Consider the following 21,344-nt stretch of genomic DNA (forward strand, 5'->3'; position numbering starts at 1 on the left):
AAACTGCGAGTGAGGCATTTTCGATGGTATGGTTATTCGCGCTAACGATAATGCTCTTGCCAAGATTGGTCTGAACATCGAAGTCAACAGTAATCGACAAAAGACCGGCCGAACAAACTGTGGCTTGATACGCTGGATAGGGATTTAAAAGCCTCGCGATTACATCCAGATCAGGCGTTTGATAAAATAAAATGGCGAAACCGATCACGACGAGTTGTGATTTTCGACCCTAGATAGGACGATCTCAAAGTTGTAGTCTCATATCTTTATTCTTCCCGTTTGAACAGTGCGACTTGATGTTGTGGGTTGGTTGGATTTTGGTGCTCACGTTGCCACCATATATTTTGTTTTTCCTTTATTGATGTGCAGCCCAAGCTCTCGCGCCAATCGCCGCCTGCTCGATCCGGATGCAGGCAGTTTGTACGTCTCGGGAGGTTCTTCCCATGATGTCGATATCGTCAGCATGGTCCACTAGTTGAGTGGACTTAAAGAGGATCGTACCCCTCGCATTTACCTCAGCATCACGGATCACCTTTTCCAGGGCTAAGTTAAAGAGGACGCATGATAGGGCATCTCCTTGTTTTAGACCGTTGTTGACGTCGAATGATCTTGAGAGTGACCCTGCTGCTTTTATCTGGCCTCGCACATTGGTCAGGGTCAGCCTAGTCAATCTTATCAATTTCGTGGGGATATCGAATTGCAGCCAGCAAGATACATTCTGAAACTCAAGCTTAACTCTCTCGGTCTGGATTCTGTGTTAGACCAGAGGAACGTAGCCAAAAGAGAGGTATAAAGGGTATTCAAGAAGGCCAAGTAGACACTGGACATCATGTTGTTCCCGCGGGTTAAATTCATTCCCCACGGGGAGTACATCATCCCTCAGCATCTCTGATCATTGCATTTTATTTAAGGTAAAATAAAGGGATATATTTTTCGAATAAATAGTAGACTTTATTTTCACAACGTGGTATACAATACATGTCCTCCTAATATCTACTCAAAATAATGCATCATTTTAGCGAGTGGTTTTCGTATATACAATAAAACGGAAGGCAACAAATATAAAGCCACATATCGGTTACTTTTATAGAACACCTACAGATTATATAGTTTCGAATTACATTTTTATAGTTCAATGTTTAAGTACATGCACTTGATGGACCTTTTCCATAGATTGTGGGGGATTTAACCACTACTTTTCTCCCCGTCAGAATATTATGTATTATTTAAACAATTATAATTAATTAATTAATTTCCTAACACCTAGGGAATCATGTACCTAAAATTTACAGTTCAAATATCTTGTCTTTTTCAAAATGTTAACATTTAGTTTTTACAACCAAAATTGTCAAATAGGCATTTTCCAAGATTATAATGTTATTATACGGACAATTTTTAAAATAAGGCAATTTTTCGAAGTTTATCTTTAATATTGAAATTGCGCAAAAATATTTCCCTTTCATATAAAGTGTTTAGGCACGTCCATATGAAGGCGTTTTTAATTAGTGTGGGATGTTTGTTGAAAAACACCGAAAGTCAGCAATAAGTGCTGATTTTAATTAAGTAAAATTGTATCCTTATTGTTCTATAGCCTTATAAATAACTCCGGAATCACGTCAAATATAAATATTTTGTATATTTCCTTTTCAACTATTATTTATTAGAACCATGGCTACACGATAACGAAATAAAAATGAAATTTGCAATTGCCCCCATCTAAGAACTAACCATTCCTTAGGGCGAATGGGTCCGTTAAAGAAGTGATCACTTTCGACAACCCCGCACTCCTCACCTTTCTAACAAATATCAAAACTAAGACCGGCTTCGGAAAGTACTAACCGAGACCTTTCATTTGATGATGAATGGGGACTCCCCGACTTGCATGTATGGGGACTCCCCGATATAGAATTACATTACTCACTGTATGCGATTACAGTTCTCACCTTTCCATCAAATTTTGTGAGAATCGCTACAACTTTCTCCAAGAAAAATGCGTATAATGGACAAACAGACAGGCAGACAGACAGCATGGTTGGAGAACAAGGCCTGTATAGCCTGTAAACTGTTGCCAGATCTCCCATTAGGTGCGCCCCTTCATGCGGATAAGGGAATGCTCGGGAGATGCGTATGAATATGTACTTGTACGCATTCGAACAGGTGCACAAGTCGGGTAGGTGAGAGAAGAACGCCCACCCATGGATAAAAATGGCTATGGGAAGGTTACCCAGAATAATAAACCAATCTGGACGAAGGGGCTCTGTACTGGCGGCTTTTGGGAGTGGGCAAGCAGGCTCCCGGTCGTCGATATACCTCGACTGCAGTGCCTCGATGGTGGACAACTTGGCCAGAATGGCAACCAAGCACACCGCTCCCTAGAACAACCAAAGCAAACGCGCAGAAGGATGTGCCCACGGGATAACGTTGGTCGTTAAAAGCCGCAGTGACACCAGCCCCATCCGAGCGTAAAGATTTATGGGAGGCTCCTCAGTATCGAGAGCCGGATCCGTTTAAGAGAAGCTCAACGATTATGAGATCTCCCCCAATAACCAGCGTGGAAGAGGACCTGGGCCACAGGAATCCCATTGACGCCAGAAAACGTGGAGAAAGAAGAAAGGAGGCTTTGGAACAGAAGTCCGACTTGGAAGAGTCATAATTCATTTTGCTTGGAACGAAAATTTTTGAGTTGTCAAAATTCATCAAAAAAAAAAACCCAACGTGCACCAAATAATCAAGCATATAGTATACTCGCGGATGGGCAGAGGAAAAAGAGGGTTCGGGGAAAAGAAAGACGTACATCCAGGACATCAGCAGGTTTCCAAAAAATAAAAAGGTGCTTTGAAGAAGGGGCCTAAAACCTCGGTATGCAGAAAAATAGTGCCTAAAACAATAAAGGAGCCAATGTCTCAAAAGCTACACGACGGCTGGAGTAAGGTTGGACCAAAGAAGCCAAAAAAGAAGAAGGAGAGAATGAGGATCCCTCCCGAGGCAACGATTATTTCAACGACGGGTAGTATATGTCCTATGCAGACATACTAAAAAGAGTGAAAGCTAACCCTGATCTACAAGACTTGGGGAGGGAATGTAAGCAGGATCCGGGGGAACCAAAAGGGAGATCTCATGCTTCAGGTTCAAAGATACCAAAGCCAAAGGCAAAAATTTACTTGGGGAAAATGCTGCCGTGCGTGCTCAAAAGCATGAAATCGCTATACAATGCAAGGACCTAGATGAGGTCACTTCTAAACCAGAAATCTGCCCTGCCTTAGCGGAGCAATTCAAGCTGCACGACTTGCAGTAGGCATCCATTGTAAGCCTTAGAAAGACATATGGAGGCACATAGACGTGGACCAACCGGCTGCCAGCAGAAGCAGTGCACAAGCTGCTGGATGTCGGGAAGGTCGGTATTTGATGGGTAGTTTGTCGTCTTAGAGAGCAAATCTCATTGAAGAGATGCTTCAAGTGTCTCTCGTACGGACATCTAGCGAGAGTGTGCACACGTGAGATTGATCGGTCTAGCCGATGCAGACGTTCTGGTGAAACAGGTCACATGGCTCGGGATTGTAACAAGGATCCCAAATGCATGTTGTGTGATGGAAAGGGGGGCTTGGCAGCGGCAAGTGTTCCGAGTTCAAAAAGGCGTTAAATGCAGTGAAAAAATGAGGTTCGTCCAAATCAACCTCAATCACTTATGGTCGCGCAGATCTGATCTCGCAGACCGCCCATGAATCAGAGGTGCAAGTGGCTATAATAAGCGAATCCTATAGAAACCATAACAAAAATGTATGGGTAGCCAATCCAACAGGTGGGACGGCCTTATGGGCATGCGGTTACCAAGCCTTACAGGAATGTATGAGGCAGTCCACGAGTGGGGTCGTATGGGCAAAAATAGACGGCATATATGTCGACAACTGCCTTGCTCTTCCAAGCCTGACGTTGGCCGAATTCGAGGACATGCTGGACAGATTGGTTCCGGATGCAAAAGGACGGACACCAAAAGTCATCGCCAGTGACTTCAATACATAGGCCACAGAATGGGGAAGTTCACTGACGAATGCAAGAAGACATTGTCTCTTGGGTGCTTTCGCGCAGTTAGATTGTATAGTTAACGATGGTCAAATTAATACTTACCGGTTCGGGGGTAGATCTGAACCTTCTTAGTCCTTCACTATCTCGCGATATGTCTTGGAACGTCAGTGAACAGTGAACATAGTGATAACAAGGTCTTTGACCTGAAGAGCAAGTCAAGCGGTTGGATCCGAATCTACTTGTCCAAAAATGAGAAGAACGTCAGCTTGGTCTGCGAAAGCAATTGACAAGCAATCATTCATTGATGTGTGGTTGGACCAGGGCACTATACAGGGTACACCATCGGAAAGAGCCCTCCATATCACGGAATGTATCACGAAGGCTTGCGACTCATCGATGCCGAGACGTTATACTTTCCCCAGTAGAAGGCCCAACTGCTAGTAGTACAGTGAATTGTCAGATCTTCGGTCGGCGTGCTATCGGACCAGATGAGCGGCTCAGAGAGCAATAGGTAGGATTGGCCAGGAGGTGAAACAGCGAGACTACAAGGAAACCTGAAGAAACCAGAAGCTGGTTATACAGCGAAGCAAAAGGGACTGGTTCTAGCAACTCTGCGCAGAAGCTGATATAGACCCATGGGGAAGCGCCTACATGGTTGTGATGGGGAGATTTAGAGGTCAGGGAGCTCCACAAATTACATGCCTCTCTCCTCAGGAGAACACAAGGGGTTACAGTCTACCGACATCTTTCGATGTGGTTGTAATGCCCCCACTAACGGCGAAAGAACTACTGGAGATTTACGGTAGGCTGGGAGAAAACAAAGCGCCCGGCCTCGACGGCATACCAAACAATGCCCTTAAGCTGGCCCCAAGTAGAAGCCAGACATATTCATAGAGTTGTTTGAAGCATACTTGGCGAATGGGATCTTTCCTGAGACATGGAAAAAACAAAGGTTAGTGTTGTTGCCTAAATCTGGTAAGCCTCCAGGTGGACCATCTTCATACAGGCCTATTTGTCTATTGGACACTATGGGGAAAATGTTGGAGCGAATAACAGATTGCTACCGGCTGTAGAACGTCGTTATCAGACCGACAATTCGGGTTCCGTACGGTCAGATCAACGGTCGACGCAATCAAACTGGTCACTGGCTTAGCTGCAAATGCGATTCACGAAAGGAGTGGCACTAGCAAGTATTGTGTTGTGATTACCTTTCGTTGCAGTAAGTTTTTAGCGATTACTTTTTTCGGATTTCAGTGGTGAATCAGGCTAGACAAGAGCACAGGGACTTACTGAAGGAGGGAACTTAACAAGGAAGGAGATATGACAGAATGATATACAAAATGCTGAATACTGCTTGGTTACACGTTAATGCAAAAAAGAGAGGGCTCCAGTTGATTGTCATCAGAGCTGAGTTAAGTGCTTTCAAATTGGCCTTACGAAAGTTAAAGTTAAAAAGCTTGCGCACTATATAAGCCACCCAGCATGAGCAGGATAATGGGCATCAAAAGCGAGGTTGGATGGGGGCATGAGGATTGAAGTGATTTCTGGAAAGGTTAAACTGGAGGGCAACACAGCCGTTCATATAAGTGAATAAAGCAAGGGAAGGGTGGGAGGAGTTATTGGTAAGGGATCAAAGGCCGAAAAGGAGACTAACATCTATCATGGCGCTTCCACCGGATGACTCGCCAAATGCAACGCAATCTTTGTGACAACGAAAGGCAAGAGTAACCTTCGAGGAGCTCAAAATCTAAAATCCTGTTATCCAACCAGATTTCAGTAATGCAAATGACGTGATGTTGGAACGCTAAAGCAGATAAGTTGAACTGGCCAGCTTAGATCTTAGTCCCATTACATTTTATTATAAAAGTCCTTTGGTCCTTAAAGATTTATAAGGGTTCTGCTCTGCAGAACCGCACAACGACCTTATTACCAAAATTCCATTGATGTATAGCAGTGGGATTTTCCTCCAATATTCAGTATCTGAATTTGATCCTGGATCATAGGTTGAATTGGAGACTGAACATAGTATTGAGAGTTAAGAAGACCTGTATAGACTTCTACGCCTCCAAGGGGATTTTTGTAAAGAAATGGGGTCTTCGCCGAGGATGGCCTTTTGAATGTACACAATCGTGGTTCGTCCTATCCCGGTGTTTGCTTTTTTTTCTGTGGTAGCTTGCGCTGAACAAGATGTGCAATACCATAAAGTTTGAAAGGATCCCAAGAACTGCGTGTGCAGGTACTACTGGGGGATTGCATTCACGCCTTCAATGTATTTCTCTACATCTTCTCCCCGGACCTTCAAATGAAATACGCCGTAGCGTGCAGTGCTGTCAAACTACATGAGACTGTTGAACATCGAAGCCACAGTAACAACCTAGACAAAGTGTGTCAGGAACTCTGGGCATTTCCAAAAAGAATACGCCATACGCTACTCGAGTTTCAAGAGTCAGCCAGGGCAAAATGGAAGACTGGCGACACAAGACCTCGCAACGGTTATAACCCAGTATTCTTCACCAACAGATCGAAGGTGGTCTGAGAAGTAGGAGTGGTGATTTTCTTGGATACGCACAGTGGAGTGAACACATACGCTCTTGAGTGATTCGTAAGCCCATTCTAAGCAAAGGTATTGGCGATACTGCTGTGGCGAACGCACGCAATTGCAATCGAGTTGACTATGACTTCGAAAAAAAAAACTTTTCGGAGAAAAGTCACGAGAAAGAAAGTCCAGTATCGAAGAAGCGAAAAATGGTTAAATAAACTATATTATATATGTTCTACGCCGACACCCTTCGGAAAGTCAAAGCCGATCCGGAACTGCCAGACCTAGGTGGCAGTGTGAGCGCAAAAGAGGGATTTGTTGCTGGAACTAAACAAATCTAGCGAGAAGATAGTAGATAGCTTTCGCGGCCAGGTGGAGAAGGTGCTAGGTGAGCAAGCAGACGTTAAGCTCGAAAGCAACAAATAGTGATCGAGTGCAAAGATCTAGGCGAGGTCACATCACCAGAGGATATCTGTGCTGCGCTAAGGGAACAATTCCACCTTAGCGACCTAGAAGACAGTATCATCAAAAAATGAAGAAGGCATATGGACATACACAGACGGCTGTTACTAGCTTGCCGGTGGAATCAGGGGTTAAACTGATTTCCGCGAGCAACGTAAGAATTGATTGGGTCGTGTGTCGACTTAGGGAGAAAATATCTCTGTAGAGATGCTTCAGATGCTTCGATTTCGTTCAGTCGATTGATAAACACCTGGGGCCAAATCTTGTTTGAAACCTTCGTGGAGCTGGACATCGTACTCCCCACCTACCGATGCAGAGGACTAGACTCAATCGTCGATATAACCTACCTCAGTACCTCGTTGGCGAGAGGGATGATCTGGCGGGTGAGTGAGTGAAGAGACATTCCTGGCGGCTTTAGAAGGAGGTTCCGGCCCGAGGGAAACGGCGCTGGAAAAAGTGAGCCAGTTATGTCAACGAATAACTGAGGCTTGCGACTCTTCAATGCCCCGACGTAAGGTCCATCACAGTAGAAAACCAAACTACTGGTGGAACTAATAAATCGCGTTGTTGAGAACATCGTGTCTGCGAGCAAGAAGGCCAGAAGGACCAGAGGTCCACGGTTGATGCCATTGCAACGGTCGTAGACCTGGGCCGGGAGGCATCGGCCGCTAGTAAGTGCTACGCGGTGGTAATATTGAATGTCAGGAATGCCTTTAACTCAGCAAACTGGGGTTGGATTAAGGGCACCCTGGCTAAACTGGGTGTCGCTGGTTCCTTAGCCCCGATAATCGAGAGTTACCTTTCGGAGAGACTCCTTTGGCACGAGACGGACGACGGACCGAAGGAATATATTGTGACAGCAGCTGTTCCTCAAGGCTCCATACTGGGGCTTGCTCGGCTTTTATGTGCCAAGGGAGGCCACATTGATTGGTTTTACAGACGACCTGCAGTGTACCGTGGAACTGTATGCAAGTGAAACCATTCATGCTATCAAAGCATGACTCCAAATGGTGAAATTGAACCTGGCGGATCATCTCTAGCAAGGATGAGGCCAAATATTGGAAAGTCGCCGGCTGCTTATCGCAGGGGAGGTGAAATCGATCCTGCTATACGCGCTCAAGTCTGAGCGTGGATAATACAGCGAACCAGAAAAGGGTAAGTTAGACATACCGGACAATCGCGCTGAGGTGGGCGAATCCGGCTGAAGTGACTGGATGCTTCCGAAAGGCCACTACGAAAGAGCTGTACAGGAGATAGCAGCAACGGTGGGATAATTTCGAAAAAACCGTTTGACTCATACACTGATCCCGTGTTCTGAGGGATGGGTCGAACTGAAACGTGGAAAATTGAATTACCACCAAACGCAGTTCCATGCGGGACACGGTGGATACAGGAAGTATTTCAAAATCGGTCGGCGGTCGGGGTGGATTCTGATCCCCTTGCCCCTCGCAGAGCAGCTTCAGTCTTAGGAGTTTATGGCATCAAAACAGCGCAACGCTAATTGGATGTCTCGGAGCAGTCACTGATACCTACCTAACTACCTCTACTGGGCTTGCTGAGTTGTATGAGAGGATTCTCCCTGGGCTGACCACGAAGTTTTCTAGAATGTGAGCTAATTTTTTTAAAAATAAACCTTAAAGATGACTTGGAGTGATGTTACGCTAGCTGAGATCGTAGGTGATAGCAACACGTACTGGACCACAACGGAGAATATATAATTAAATGAAATAGCTATACAGTTTCATCACTGAAAATGAACTCTCTTTTCAAATAATCCAATAAAAATAACCCAAAAACAATGGATTTTTCTACAAGGATGACAAATTAAAAGGAATATAATGAGAACAATGAACGAAACTAAGAAATAAACCAAAATAAAAACAAATTAAAATTGGAGTTAAAAACAAATAAATTTATTAAACTTCTTTCTTCATTTTTCTTCCCTAGAATAACTAACAGTAATTAATTGTAAAATATTCCATTACTTATTCCGAAATGATTCATATATCACATACGAAAGAAAAAAAAAATTATATTTGAAATAAAATCGCATCCTTTTCATCCTCAACAGTTTCAATTAAGAAAAACCGAGAGAAAATCGACATTGAAAATGCAAATTCATATAAAACAAAAATACAAACAAATATTTCCATAAGATTTTTGAGTAGGATCGTCTACTGTACTCTCGTTAACTTAACCAGAATTATCAACATCAATTGCTTCCTATAAAAAACAAATTAAATGCATTTTCCAAAAGAACGAAGGAAAATCCTCAGTCAACATTTTCGTGTAGAAATCAAGGTTTTGCTGCTTTTTTTCTTCGTTTTAATGTTAATGTTAAATTATCCTTCTCCTCTGCCGACTCGTTACGTTCTGTACAGGTTACTTGAGGACTTATTTTCTGATTTGTGTTTAGGCTAAGGACTATTGCTACTATTTACATACATTGTTGAACTGTTTCTAGTCATAAATTATTAACGTTAATTTGTAATGTTATTCTATGGCTCAGACGCAATGCACAGAGGTTTGCCTAAGACAAGCAAAGGCTATTTTCTGAATAAGCAACCAGAATTAATTTTAGATACGATGGTTTCGTCGAGTGGGGGCTTTGTGGTTGGGGTTTTCTGCGCTTACTGCGTTGTGTTTGGTGGTAAAGCTGGTTTTGTCTCCTAATGGCTAGTCGAGCAAACCTGACACAAGTTCTCATGGGGGATGGGAAAGGATTGAATTTAAAGCTCTGAGTCTCTGAGTGGTTGAATGAACTACGCATGAAGCCATGGTAAGCAATAACCGAAAGATATACTTTTTACATCAGAAAACCTCGACAAAATTCCCTTATATTGCAACTGATCCACTGCGAATTTCGGTCGCTTCCAAACACTATAGGTACAGGACGCAAATCTGCTTTTAGCTCCTTTGTATAGCATTTAGAACCGATGCAGAACTTACTGAATTATTTAGGGTTGGGCCTCTGAAAGAACTATGAATGATTGAAAAGCATAGTTTCTGAAGGTTCAATTTGAAGTGGAGATATGTCGATTAACGTCTTTTCATAGGTGAGCAAGTGTTTCAATTGGAAAACAGTCAAATGGGAAGTCCTACACCATTCATCATATTCACTAAAAACCACCTGCCCTGATGACCATCTATTTCGACCGATGCGATGCCATGGTGAGCAGCTAAATAGTATGGTGCCTCCATTCTTATGAAGGTGGTGATCGACCCTTACAGAGCCTCAGAAGACATGTCGTCTTCCCGATATAGAACTGTAAAGATACTGGCAAAATTCGAAAAGAAAAGTTGAGCTACCTGTTGAAACCAAAAATGTGTCTCAATAGTGCAGTACGTTCTTTTCTATTTTGTAAATACCAATATTTCGGGAACCACTTCATCAGTGCTAATAAGTCATCATTCATTCAAATTAAAGTATTTTTTTTCACCAAATATAGTCAGTCAGATTTCCCGACTTGTCAATTAGGTATCATCACATTTAAAGCTGTGCAACCGATAAGCCCCAGTAGTGGGACAATCACAATTGTCTACAAGGCATCCGGAATGCTCACTTTTATTAATTCAAAAATAGCTGTCTGTTTTGCCCAGGGCACAAGGAACTCTTTAGAATTTCAAAAACGAGGTCCGCGCATTGAAATGTGGGAGTCAATTGCTTCTCAACTAATGTAGTTTGCTATTAAGTAGACCCATATCCTCCATCATTGGAAAAGACGGAGCCGTAAATTCAAATCTCATGATGGACTATATCCAAACATCAAATTCAGCCTGGAAATGAAAAAAGGACAACTGCCATTTTTAGACCTGTTATTGACTGGGAAACAGAAAACGTCAGACCTGGAAATCTATATGAAACTGCATTTTGAACCACAATCTTCAGTACAAAGTTGCCGCTTTTAAGGACATGATCCATCGGAAGCTAACCCTCTCCATATAATCGGAATCCGTGGTGATAGAGACCGAGCACACTTTGGATGTCACTCTTCAACGGGAAGAGCTCACCAAACTTACTCTGGATCGACAAATCAATAAGGAAATTGCATTGGAATTTAATCGAATCTCCCTTGAAGCGAAAGCTAGGAAAACATGGTTTGGACTTTTTCTTCAGCAGGAACAGCCAGCTCAAAACTCTTTTGGGATCAGAACCCAAGTGACCAAGCGACCAAATCTGGAATATACAAAGTTTACTGAACCGATTGCGATAAACATACATCGACCAGACGATAAAAAAAGTGGAAGTACGTTTCGGAAAGCACCTGAAGAAGGTAGAGTTGGCGGGAAAAAGGGGATAGACAGACTTCAAATCGAAGGTAGCGAACTACATCATTTTCAAGGAGGACTTAAGATTATCGAAACATGTAAGAGTTAGAAGAAAATTGGACGTGTCCGAAAGTATGGAAATTTAAATACCGCAAATAAATGGAAAACCTCCACCAGCGAGGGCAACCTAAAGCCGGAAATGTGTAAAGCAGGTGGTGATTTTAGCCGGTGACAATCCTTCCTGCTACCTAGCGCCGTCTACCTTAGACCATACTAGATCCCAGCGGTTGATAAACGTTAGTAGTTTTTGATTTGACCAAAACATCCAGTCTTGGATTTCGTCGCTTTTTGACCCAAGTATATACACATCTATAACACCAAGTTCAGAATTATTGTCGAGATCCCATCTCCGTCTAATTCTGTATAAAATAGTAAACGCTTTCGATATTTCGATTTTAGATCCCGACCTTTTTCATCATAATCAACCGTACCATTTCTTCAGCACCCAGAGTTTCGTAGCGCTATTGATATCGCTGTCCTTTGGAAGCTATCAAACACCTGCAGAGTAGAAACGGCGCTGATCCGCAAGCCTGGTAAGCCGCTCGTGAAGCGACTTTATATAGACCATAGGCAAGGTGGATTGTTATATATTATCCACCTTGCCTATGGTCTATATAAAGTCGCTTCACGAGCGGCTTACCAGGCTTGCGGATCAGCGCCGTTTCTACTCTGCAGGTGTTTGATAGCTTCCAAAGGACAGCTGTACCCAACCATTTATAGGGACGGTTATTTGTCATACCAGAAGTTTTTTTTTCAGAAAAGCTCGGTCCACGCCTACAATGAGTTATAATCTAGTCAGGAGAGCCTTTGATGAAGAGAAATACAGGACAAAGGTGAATCCTAACATAAAAAGGGCGTTGAACTCTGCAAGCCGGGATTGTTCTACCGAAGGGTTCATTACAGCCCAAGCACGAAATTAGATGTAAAGTATAATCTTCAACTTCTCCAGACAGCAAAGGCTGCTGTGAAATTTGGACAAAGGGTTGAAGATATACAATACAGCAGAGGGTGTTCCATAGGAGTCGGTTCTCAACGTCTTACAGCCCCTAGTACTTAAGCAAGCCACTGTTACCGAATTCACATGGTGTCTGATCTCGGGCTAGTTATAGTATGGTCGAAATTTACTCAAGCGAGACTATCTGAATTATAGAATCTTGGTTAGAAGACTTCGGGCTGGAACTTGCTGAATATAAAACTAACTAACTAACTAACTGAGCAAGCAAAGTCATTGACCGTGTGGCAAACAACATAAAACCAAGCGGAGAATTGTCGCTGGAACCATCGCCTTACCCCAACGCAAGATTTTGGGCTACACGAAGTTAATTCAACACGAGCTATGATTTAACGCAGTTCTTAAGTAAGGAAGGGCAATCCCATTTGAACAGCACATTTCTACTGCGCATAAATCTAAAACGCCTGGAAGCACGGCAAAAGCAAGTTGAAAGGGTTCTTCTCTGCAAAACCGCGTAACGACCTGGACCCAGCCGATGTCGCCAAAAAAATATTCTAAAGCGCAAGGGACACTGATACAGACAGTTGTAGAGCATGTATCCTCGCAAGAAAGAGCCTGCACAACTGTAGCGGGACCTGAGTTTCAGTGACCTAACTATGGTGAAACTGGGGTAGGCAGGAGCGAAGAATGTTCACATCACCTCGGCCTACATAGAGTGGTCAGCTCCAGAAAAGGACTACAACATCTGACGCCCGTCATCGTAACTAGAAAGGCCAACCTGTTGAATAAGCTGCGTTGCCAATACGACTGACTGAATGACTTTATAATATTATTAACAAAATCCCATTGGTGTGCAACGGTGGCAGTACACCAACCTTCCATTTTCCCAGTTCGGTAAACGGTGGCGGTTCAGAGGAGGTTCTTGATATCACCCTACTAACCGATAATGGGACGTTATATTGAATTCGAGTCCGTCGTATGTTCAGACCTAAACTAAGCCGAAATGATTTTTTTTTGTGAGGATGCAGGGAGCATCCACTTGGTGACGAATAATACCACTAGGGAAACTATTTACTTCCTCTCTTGTGATCCACGGACCCATCAATAATTCAGACTCATGTCGTGTTTGCGATTATATATAATTGTAGCGATTACCACCTGTCGCGAAATTCGGTCACGTTGTTCCCAGGGCAGAGGTGAGGCAGCATCTGATGAGTTGCCTATGCAATAGATAAAACGGTAACTCAAAATCTTTTTCAAAACTTGGGTGTTTAACTCAAAAAGAGAGGTCCGTGGACCACAAGAGAGAGAGTAAGCTGCTTTCCAAGTGGTCCGCGGATGCGGACTTAGGACCTCCAAACAAAGAAAAACAGTTGTATGCTTTTGAGGCAAAATTATGCTATTTAGGCCCCCAGAGAGTCGTCTGGAGGAAGTTTGGCCAAGTTACCTCGCCGATGTTTACAATGGCGGGACTGACATGACAAACAGACTAGAATCAAAAGTCGGAGCTATTGTAAAGGCAAACCCCTTGAAAGTTTCGTTCCCTGCCAAATAGCAATTCAATGTCAGCGTGGCGGATTGAAGATCTCTCTAGCCTCAGGAAGCAGATTAGGGAGGTCAACATATGCTACAGGAACAAATACTAAAAGTCACACAGGGACTGCTCGTAGAGGTACAACATTGAAAGCGCCAGCGAGTCTGCGAGATTCAGTTGGAAGGTTCCAGCACGGAATCTTGTGGTAAGGCCCTGAAGCTGTTACTCCATACCCATTTGTTCGCCAGCAATGAGGGCTATGAGTCAGAACCTTGCTTGGAGAGCTTGCAACCCTAGTCGTTCCAGACTATCTAATCGGTAATAACCGAGAATAACATTATCAGCTTCTCCGCTTATAAATCTTCAGGTTTAGACGGCATAATGCTAGTCATGCTCCATAAGTAACAAGAAAGGATTGTAACATTGCCTGACGAGATTTATGGGAGCGTTCGAATAGGTAGCAAACTTCCTGAAGTTTCCTGAAGTTTCGTGCACATGGTTTTCACACCACCAGTGGGCAGGCAAGACACGAGCCCATGCATAACCAAATCCACGAAATTAGCATAACTGAGCGGTTACTACACTACAACATTAGAGGGATGTCTCCCGCATTGGACAGTGTTCATGCCAAAAAAACAGTATAAACCAATCTGATCTAGGAGGTAGCAATTTGACCAGAGCTGTGAGTAAAGGGACGACTTGGTGATATTGGTGTTTCGTTCCATTATGTGGAGAAAAGGTGAACTTCTGGGCTGAAAGATGCGGACTCCAACCAAATCAACCAAAATGGGTTGATGCTATTTACTACCAAGGAAAGGGCACCCGGGAATGGTAATTAAGTAACTGTAAATCAGGATCCTAAGTTGAACTGGAGACTGAACATAGAACTATTAGTTAAGATGGCCGTTTACGCCTGTAAGAGGACCTTTCTAAGGAAATGGGGTTTGCGGCCGAGGATGGCCTTCTGAATGTACACAGCCATGGCTCGTCCTATTTCGGGTATGTTTTGTTTTAGTAGTAGCAGATGGTGAGCAAGAATTACAATGACATAAAGGCTAAAAGGAATCCAAAACGACTGGGGCAGTCCCAGTTCAACGTATTCCTACACCTACCCTCCTTGGACTCCACATTAAATGTGCTGTAGTTTGCAATGAAATCAGACTACGTGAGCCTATTGGGCAGCGAACACTACGGGAAGAGTAACAACCTAGACCAAGTGTTTTACGAACTCTGGGAAATTGCAATGGATTACGTCTTACACAAGTCGAGTTTCAAAAGGAATTTTACTGTGGGGTTTCCATCCAGGGCAGAATAGAAGACGGGTGACATGTTGCGAGGTTATGACCCAGTACTCTTCACCGACGGAACGAAGGCGTTCTGAGTAGTCGGGTAAGTTTATTCTAAGCGGAGGTATTGCCGATACTGTTGTGGCGGAGCAATCAACTTACATGTTGAACGCACGCAATTGCAGTCGAGTTGGTCATGACTTCGAAAAAAAACTGTTTTTCGTAGAAAAGTCACGACAAAGAAAGCCTAGTAACGAAGAAGCGAGGAATGGCTAAATAAATTATATTATTGTAATGAGTAAAAATTCATTGAATTTCTAAATAACTTGTATTTACCTTACACTGAAAACCTGTCAACGGCTGAGGGGTGATTCGAGCCACCAAGGGCACTATATGTCGTTCTAATAGACAGCCAGGCGGCCATTAAGGCTTTGTACACAATAGATGTCCTCTAGACTTGTGGAACACCGCAAGGACGAACAGAACAGTTTAGTAAGCATCCTCAAAATCGGCCTCCTCCGGGAACCCAGCTGAAAAAACATAGATGGGTATGAGCGCATCTACAGACTGGGCACCTACAGGCTCAGATCGTGACAGGCCGTCTGCAGTTAACGTCCCGCTGGTGACTGCCAAGAAAGGAATGGACTCGAGATGTCTAGCTGTAAGGTGGAAGTGCAACTATCCTTCGGTAATGCTATGCGCTGGCTCTGAAGATCTAACCGGAATGGGTTCTGGTCCCCTTGCGCCTCCGAGGGCAGCTACGGTCTTAGGAGTTTGTGGCATCAAAACGGCGCACCATAGCGCTAATTGGGTGTATCGAAGCGGTCACTGATACCTACCTATTTACCGCTACTGGGCTTACTGAGTTGGATGGGAGAGATTCCCCCTTGGCTAGCCCCGAAGTTTTCTAGAGGAATCGGAATAGAAATTTCAAAGAAAAAAAGGATAACAGGAAGAGAGCGCATATTTTTACCCGGGCCCGAATTACAGATTCGATTTGGATACGTTGTCCTTGTCCTGTCGTGTGAAGGAGCAGCAGAACATACAAAAAACACGTTTTCTTCATCTACCCAAGTTTTGAAACTTTAAGATTGAGCTTGGCTCTTGTTTAACGATAGAAAAATGGTTAGCTACACGGCTAACGACCGAACAACCCTGCAACATAATACCAGAACGGTGGTTCCAGGGGAAAGTATAGAGAAAATTGGTATGGGTCCGGAAAGCACGTATCTGTAATGGGTTTCCCTCTTAAATAAATAAAAATAAACAGAATGTGAACTGATTTTAATAAAATAAACCTTACAGACGACTTGGAGCGGTGTTACCCTAGCTAAGGTTGTAGCAACAGGTACTGGACCACAATGGAGAGCTATACATTTTCATCACTAAAAATGAATTCTCTTTTCAAATAATCCAATAAAAATAACCCAAAAACAATGGATTTTTCTACAAGGATCACAAATTAAAACGAATATAATGAGAACAATGAACGAAACTAAGAAATAAACCAAAATAAAAACAAATTAAAATTGGAGTTAAAAACAAATAAATTTATTAAACTTCTTTCTTCATTTTTCTTCCCTAGCATAACTAACAGTAATTAATTTTAAAATATTCCATTACTTATTCCGAAATGATTCATATATCACATACGAAAGAAAAAAAAAATTATATTTTAAATAAAATCGCATCCTTTTCATCCTCAACAGTTTCCATTAAAAAAACCGAAAGAAAATCGACATTGAAAATGCAAATTCATATAAAACAAAAATACAAACAAATATTTCCATAAGATTTTTGAGTAGGATCGTCTACTGTACTCTCGTTAACTTAACCAGAATTATCAACATGAATTGCTTCCTATAAAAAAACAAATTAAATGCATTTTTCAAAAGAAAGAAGGAAAATCCTCAGTCAACATTTTCGTGTAGAAATCAAGGTTTTGTTGCTTTTTTTCTTCGTTTTAATGTTAATGTTAAATTATCCTTCTCCTCTGCCGACTCGTTGCGTTCTGTACAGGTTACTTGAGGACTTATTTTCTGATTTGTGTTTAGGCTAAGGACTATCGCTACTATTTACATACATTGTTGAACTGTTTCTAGTCATAAATTATTAACGTTAATTTGTAATGTTATTCTATGGCTCAGACGCAGTGCACAGAGGTTTGCATAAGAGAAGCAAAGGCTATTTTCTGAATAAGCAACCAGAATTGATTTTAGATACGAGGGTTTCGTCGAGTCGGGGCTTTGTGGTTGGGGTTTTCGGCGCTTACTGCGTTGTGTTTAGGGGTAAAGCTGGGTTTGTTTCCTAATGGCTAGTCGAGGAAACCTGACACAAGTTCTCATGGAGGATGGGAAAGGATTGAATTTAAAGCTCTGAGTCTCTCAGTAGTTACAGGAACTACGTCTAGTAAAACTCGATTCTTGAATCAACTCGACGAAAACAACGAATTCAAAGATCAAGGGGGAAATGTATCTCCTACATTAGAAGATCCCTCAGTGAAATTCTTTCATTCTGCAGCTGATCTACTACGGATTTCCCTCTCCCTGTGACTATAGGTGTGGGGACGTAAATCTGCTATTCGCTCCTATATGGAGCGTAGACAACCCATGCAGTCTTCTTATCATTGAAGGTTTTTATTGAGACTAGGACCCAGGTAAGCCTACAGCAGATCGGCCCTCCAGAAGGCACTAAAACTAATCCAGTCGTACAGTAAAAGTATCTTCAGTCTTGATTACACTTGTCTTATGCAAACCAACTCACATCCTCATAGCTACGAAGCCTTTGCTGACCTAGTACTGTCTAAGTATTCCATTTTTCTGAACACTTACTCTCCATCGGCAACATTTCTTGTTTGTAAATGTCTAATTATTTTTGAATATTCGCAATCTTCATTCATTACATCGAAATAACAAATAACTTAATTTTAAGATACATTACATTAGCTATTTAATATCAAAGCTTAGAACGAGACAATAATGTTAATTCTTTACAGTTTAGAGTGTTCCTGGGTATATTTTTTAGATTTTCTTTTCTTTTTTGAAAGGATTTTCTCCAAGATTTACATATTATAATATGCACATTATGAAAACAATTGAATCGACTGTTCGGAAAGAGAAATGAAATTATGAATCGATTTGTAATTTGTACCAAGACTCGAATAATAAACTTAACTGAACAACTCTTCGGAAAATTTCGCTTAATATTAAGGCATTCATGGAATAATATCACCAAAGTATGTACAAATTTCTCTTTTCAAATCAATCTGCATTCAATTATAGATAAAAAAAGGGAAACAATTAAAATAATAAACAAAAAAAAGGACTCGTTACTACCCTACTACACAATATTTATACAAATCCCTTCTAATTTCTTTAGTGTTTTCTTCACCCTTAACGACGTCAATCGAACTGTTGGATTCGGATGCCAGCATTCCTGCATGATCTTTGCAAGGGTGGCAAGTACCTCGTCATCTTGCCATCTTGAAGGAACTGGCGGACGGATTTCCTTTACGCATACAACAGCATGCATTTCCTCGAAACTAGGATCGAATGGGACATAATCGTGATAAGGCAGAGCATAGTCTTCGCAAGTTGTCGATATTGTTCCTTTGATCGGAGTGCAGCATCGTCGGCACATTTCCCACAACACCAAAGCCATAGAGTACATATCAGCCATTTTGAAGGCCTCGAATTGCTGAGGATTCAGAGAGTGATCCAAAACTTCAGGAGCCATGTAACGTCGGGTTCCCACGCGTGTCTCATTCTGGGCAATGTGAATTTCGTTATGTTCGCTGGAATATTTAACAGCCAGTCCGAAATCGGCTATGGCACATTGACCGTTGCGTTTGACCAATATATTCTTGCTCTTCAGGTCACGATGAGCGATAGCTGGCTTAGTACGACGGCAACAGATTTCAGTGTGAAGATGAGTTAGGCCTGCAGCCAGGGAGTAGGCTAGGACTTGCAATTTTTGTGGGCTAAGAACATTCTTCTGCAGATAATCATAAAGACTTCCCCTCTCATGGTAATCTGTTATCAAAAGCATCTGAGTGTACGACCCTGTACCCTTTATATCGGCAGCAATGAAGCCCAAGATATTATCATGTCGCATAAGAACGGTCTGATAAATTTCTGTTTCGCGGAACCACGATGCCTCTTGGGATGTAAAGAAAATTTTAACTGCCACCTTCTCGTCACGCCACTTGGCAAGCCACACTTCACCGTATTGTCCACGACCAATTGGTTGTATTATTTGTACTTGTTTAGCAATTGTTCTTTGTACTAGAAGCGGTAGCGCCGCAGAACCTGACCCGGAACTCTGTTCCACCAAATCTTGTAGAGGAGCCAACTGACTTCCGCACATTCCGTCCATAAGGCGTGGTTGTTTGCGTTGTTTCTCACGACGTCTGTATGTTAGGAATGCCACTACGATAAGGACCGCGAATACTGACAGACCTACGATGATTGATGAGAAAATTACGAAATAATTACTACTAAGCGCCTCTTCAGCTGGCTTTACTGGCGGCACAGGCGTTTTTGGCGTGAACTTGGGGTTCAGGTCACGGTTGCATAGATCCTCTCCGTCACAGCATAATATGTTTTTTCCATGTAGATGTGGTACTTTGGCGACTTTACACTAAAATGAAAAAAAAAGGAAATGTGTTACATTGATTGAATACTAGTCATGAAGGTTATATTCTCACTGAAAATAGTCTTGTCTATTAGATATGCACGGTACGTCCCATAAATTCCACTCTTAAGCTTCGGAAATGAATGAACAAGCGGAACCCAATATCGGGCAGAAGCTGAAAACGAGGTGATAGCACCCAAGTAGGCAGAAGTTGTGAAGTCAGCCAGCGAAGCCAAGTTCAACATTGGACTGCTGCGAAAACCGCAACTAACTAAAGCCCGTGATCAGAAGGCAGTGTCCAGCAAAAGTATGAACATCTAAAGTTAGCATGTCAACGGTCAGAAGGAAAACAAACCTGCGTAACGCACGCGCTGAATGGCTTTTGCATTATCTCAAAGGAAACCTGAAACCAGAAGAGGCCTCAATAAGGCTCAGGAGAGACCTAACGGTGGAACTAAACAAGAGGGGAGTAGCTGAGATACCTACAAAAGGGGAAAGTCAAAAAGGAGGAAACCTCAAGTAGGTCAGGGGCGAAGGTAGGAGCCTAAGATATGTTAGCACCGAAAAGGATATTCAACTAGCCATCCTACCCAAATCACTTCCCAAAAAAAAGTTCCCTGGTGATCAGCAGAAAATCATCGCGGAAACCACTTTTGTGCAGATGTGGAAGGCAAACTGCTGCTCTCCGTGGACTACTTGTCCTTAATTGATTCAATGCATAGTTATTATTCTTTTCCGGTAAATGTGAGCTCTAGTAGGTTACCTGCAGTTTAGGTGAACTCCGACGAAGTCCTTGTAGTGGCCGTCACCCCGAATCCTTTCATCAAACGCGCCTTGATTCCTGCATAGAACGCAATTCTCCTTATCGTTTTATGGCCCACCTGTCCGTCTCTACGGCATATTACCCTCCTATTACGTCCCCAGCAGATTGCAAACGTATGCTAAAGATCTGTAACATTTGTTGTAGGCGGCCCGAATTTGCATCCTACATATTACCCAACTAATTCTGATTTTCCCGATGTTAAGAAGTTCCCTTGTGTATTGCTCGGAAACTTACACCACAGCGAGTTTTTGACCTTGGGAGTTCGCAGTGGTGATACCAATTCGGGCATTGATTACCTACGGACAGTCATGCTTGATAGCCTCTCCTACTTTTTGTTGAGGATGCTGGGAGTCCTGAGTCCGCACCCACTTAGTGACGGACCGGACCACTTGGGAAGCAATTTACTTCCTCTTTTGTAGTCCACGGACTCTTCTTTTTTGAGTTAAACCCAAGTTTTCAAAAAAGAACGAAAAAGTTGACTGACGGTTTCGTCCAAGGCAGAGGCAACTCATCAGATGCTGCCTCATCTCTGCCCTGGGAGCGAGACCGAAAGTAACGACAGACCTCCTTCAAAGACCTGGGTGTAATATTCGACGACAACCTTCGTTTCAATTCCCACTTCGTTGGCATCATTAATAGCGCTTCCAAAATGTCTGGTTTTATCCTACGTTCCAATTCAGCTCTCCTTAACACTCTTTTATTCTCTGTAAGCGTTCTTCTAGACTTTTGTCGTAGATTATACAAAGGAATAGGGAAATGTGTTT

The 21,344-nt window shown here is 42.6% G+C and overlaps 1 protein-coding gene across 2 annotated transcripts in view; it reads right to left on the bottom strand.

Annotated features, from left to right (window-relative positions):
• Positions 1–16,654: 16,654 nt before the first annotated feature.
• The window catches only part of LOC119650837 (bone morphogenetic protein receptor type-1B), a 397,530-nt gene continuing 392,840 nt past the window's right edge, over positions 16,655–21,344 (bottom strand). For both annotated transcript variants that reach the window (XM_038053982.1, XM_038053989.1), the window contains one exon: positions 16,655–19,763. In XM_038053982.1, the coding sequence (XP_037909910.1) occupies positions 18,465–19,763 (1,299 nt within the window). In that variant the 3' untranslated portion in view covers positions 16,655–18,464. The remainder of the gene's footprint in view (positions 19,764–21,344) is intronic.

This window comes from Hermetia illucens, chromosome 1 (assembly GCF_905115235.1).
Source record: "Hermetia illucens chromosome 1, iHerIll2.2.curated.20191125, whole genome shotgun sequence".
NCBI classification, from domain to species: Eukaryota; Metazoa; Arthropoda; class Insecta; order Diptera; family Stratiomyidae; genus Hermetia; species Hermetia illucens.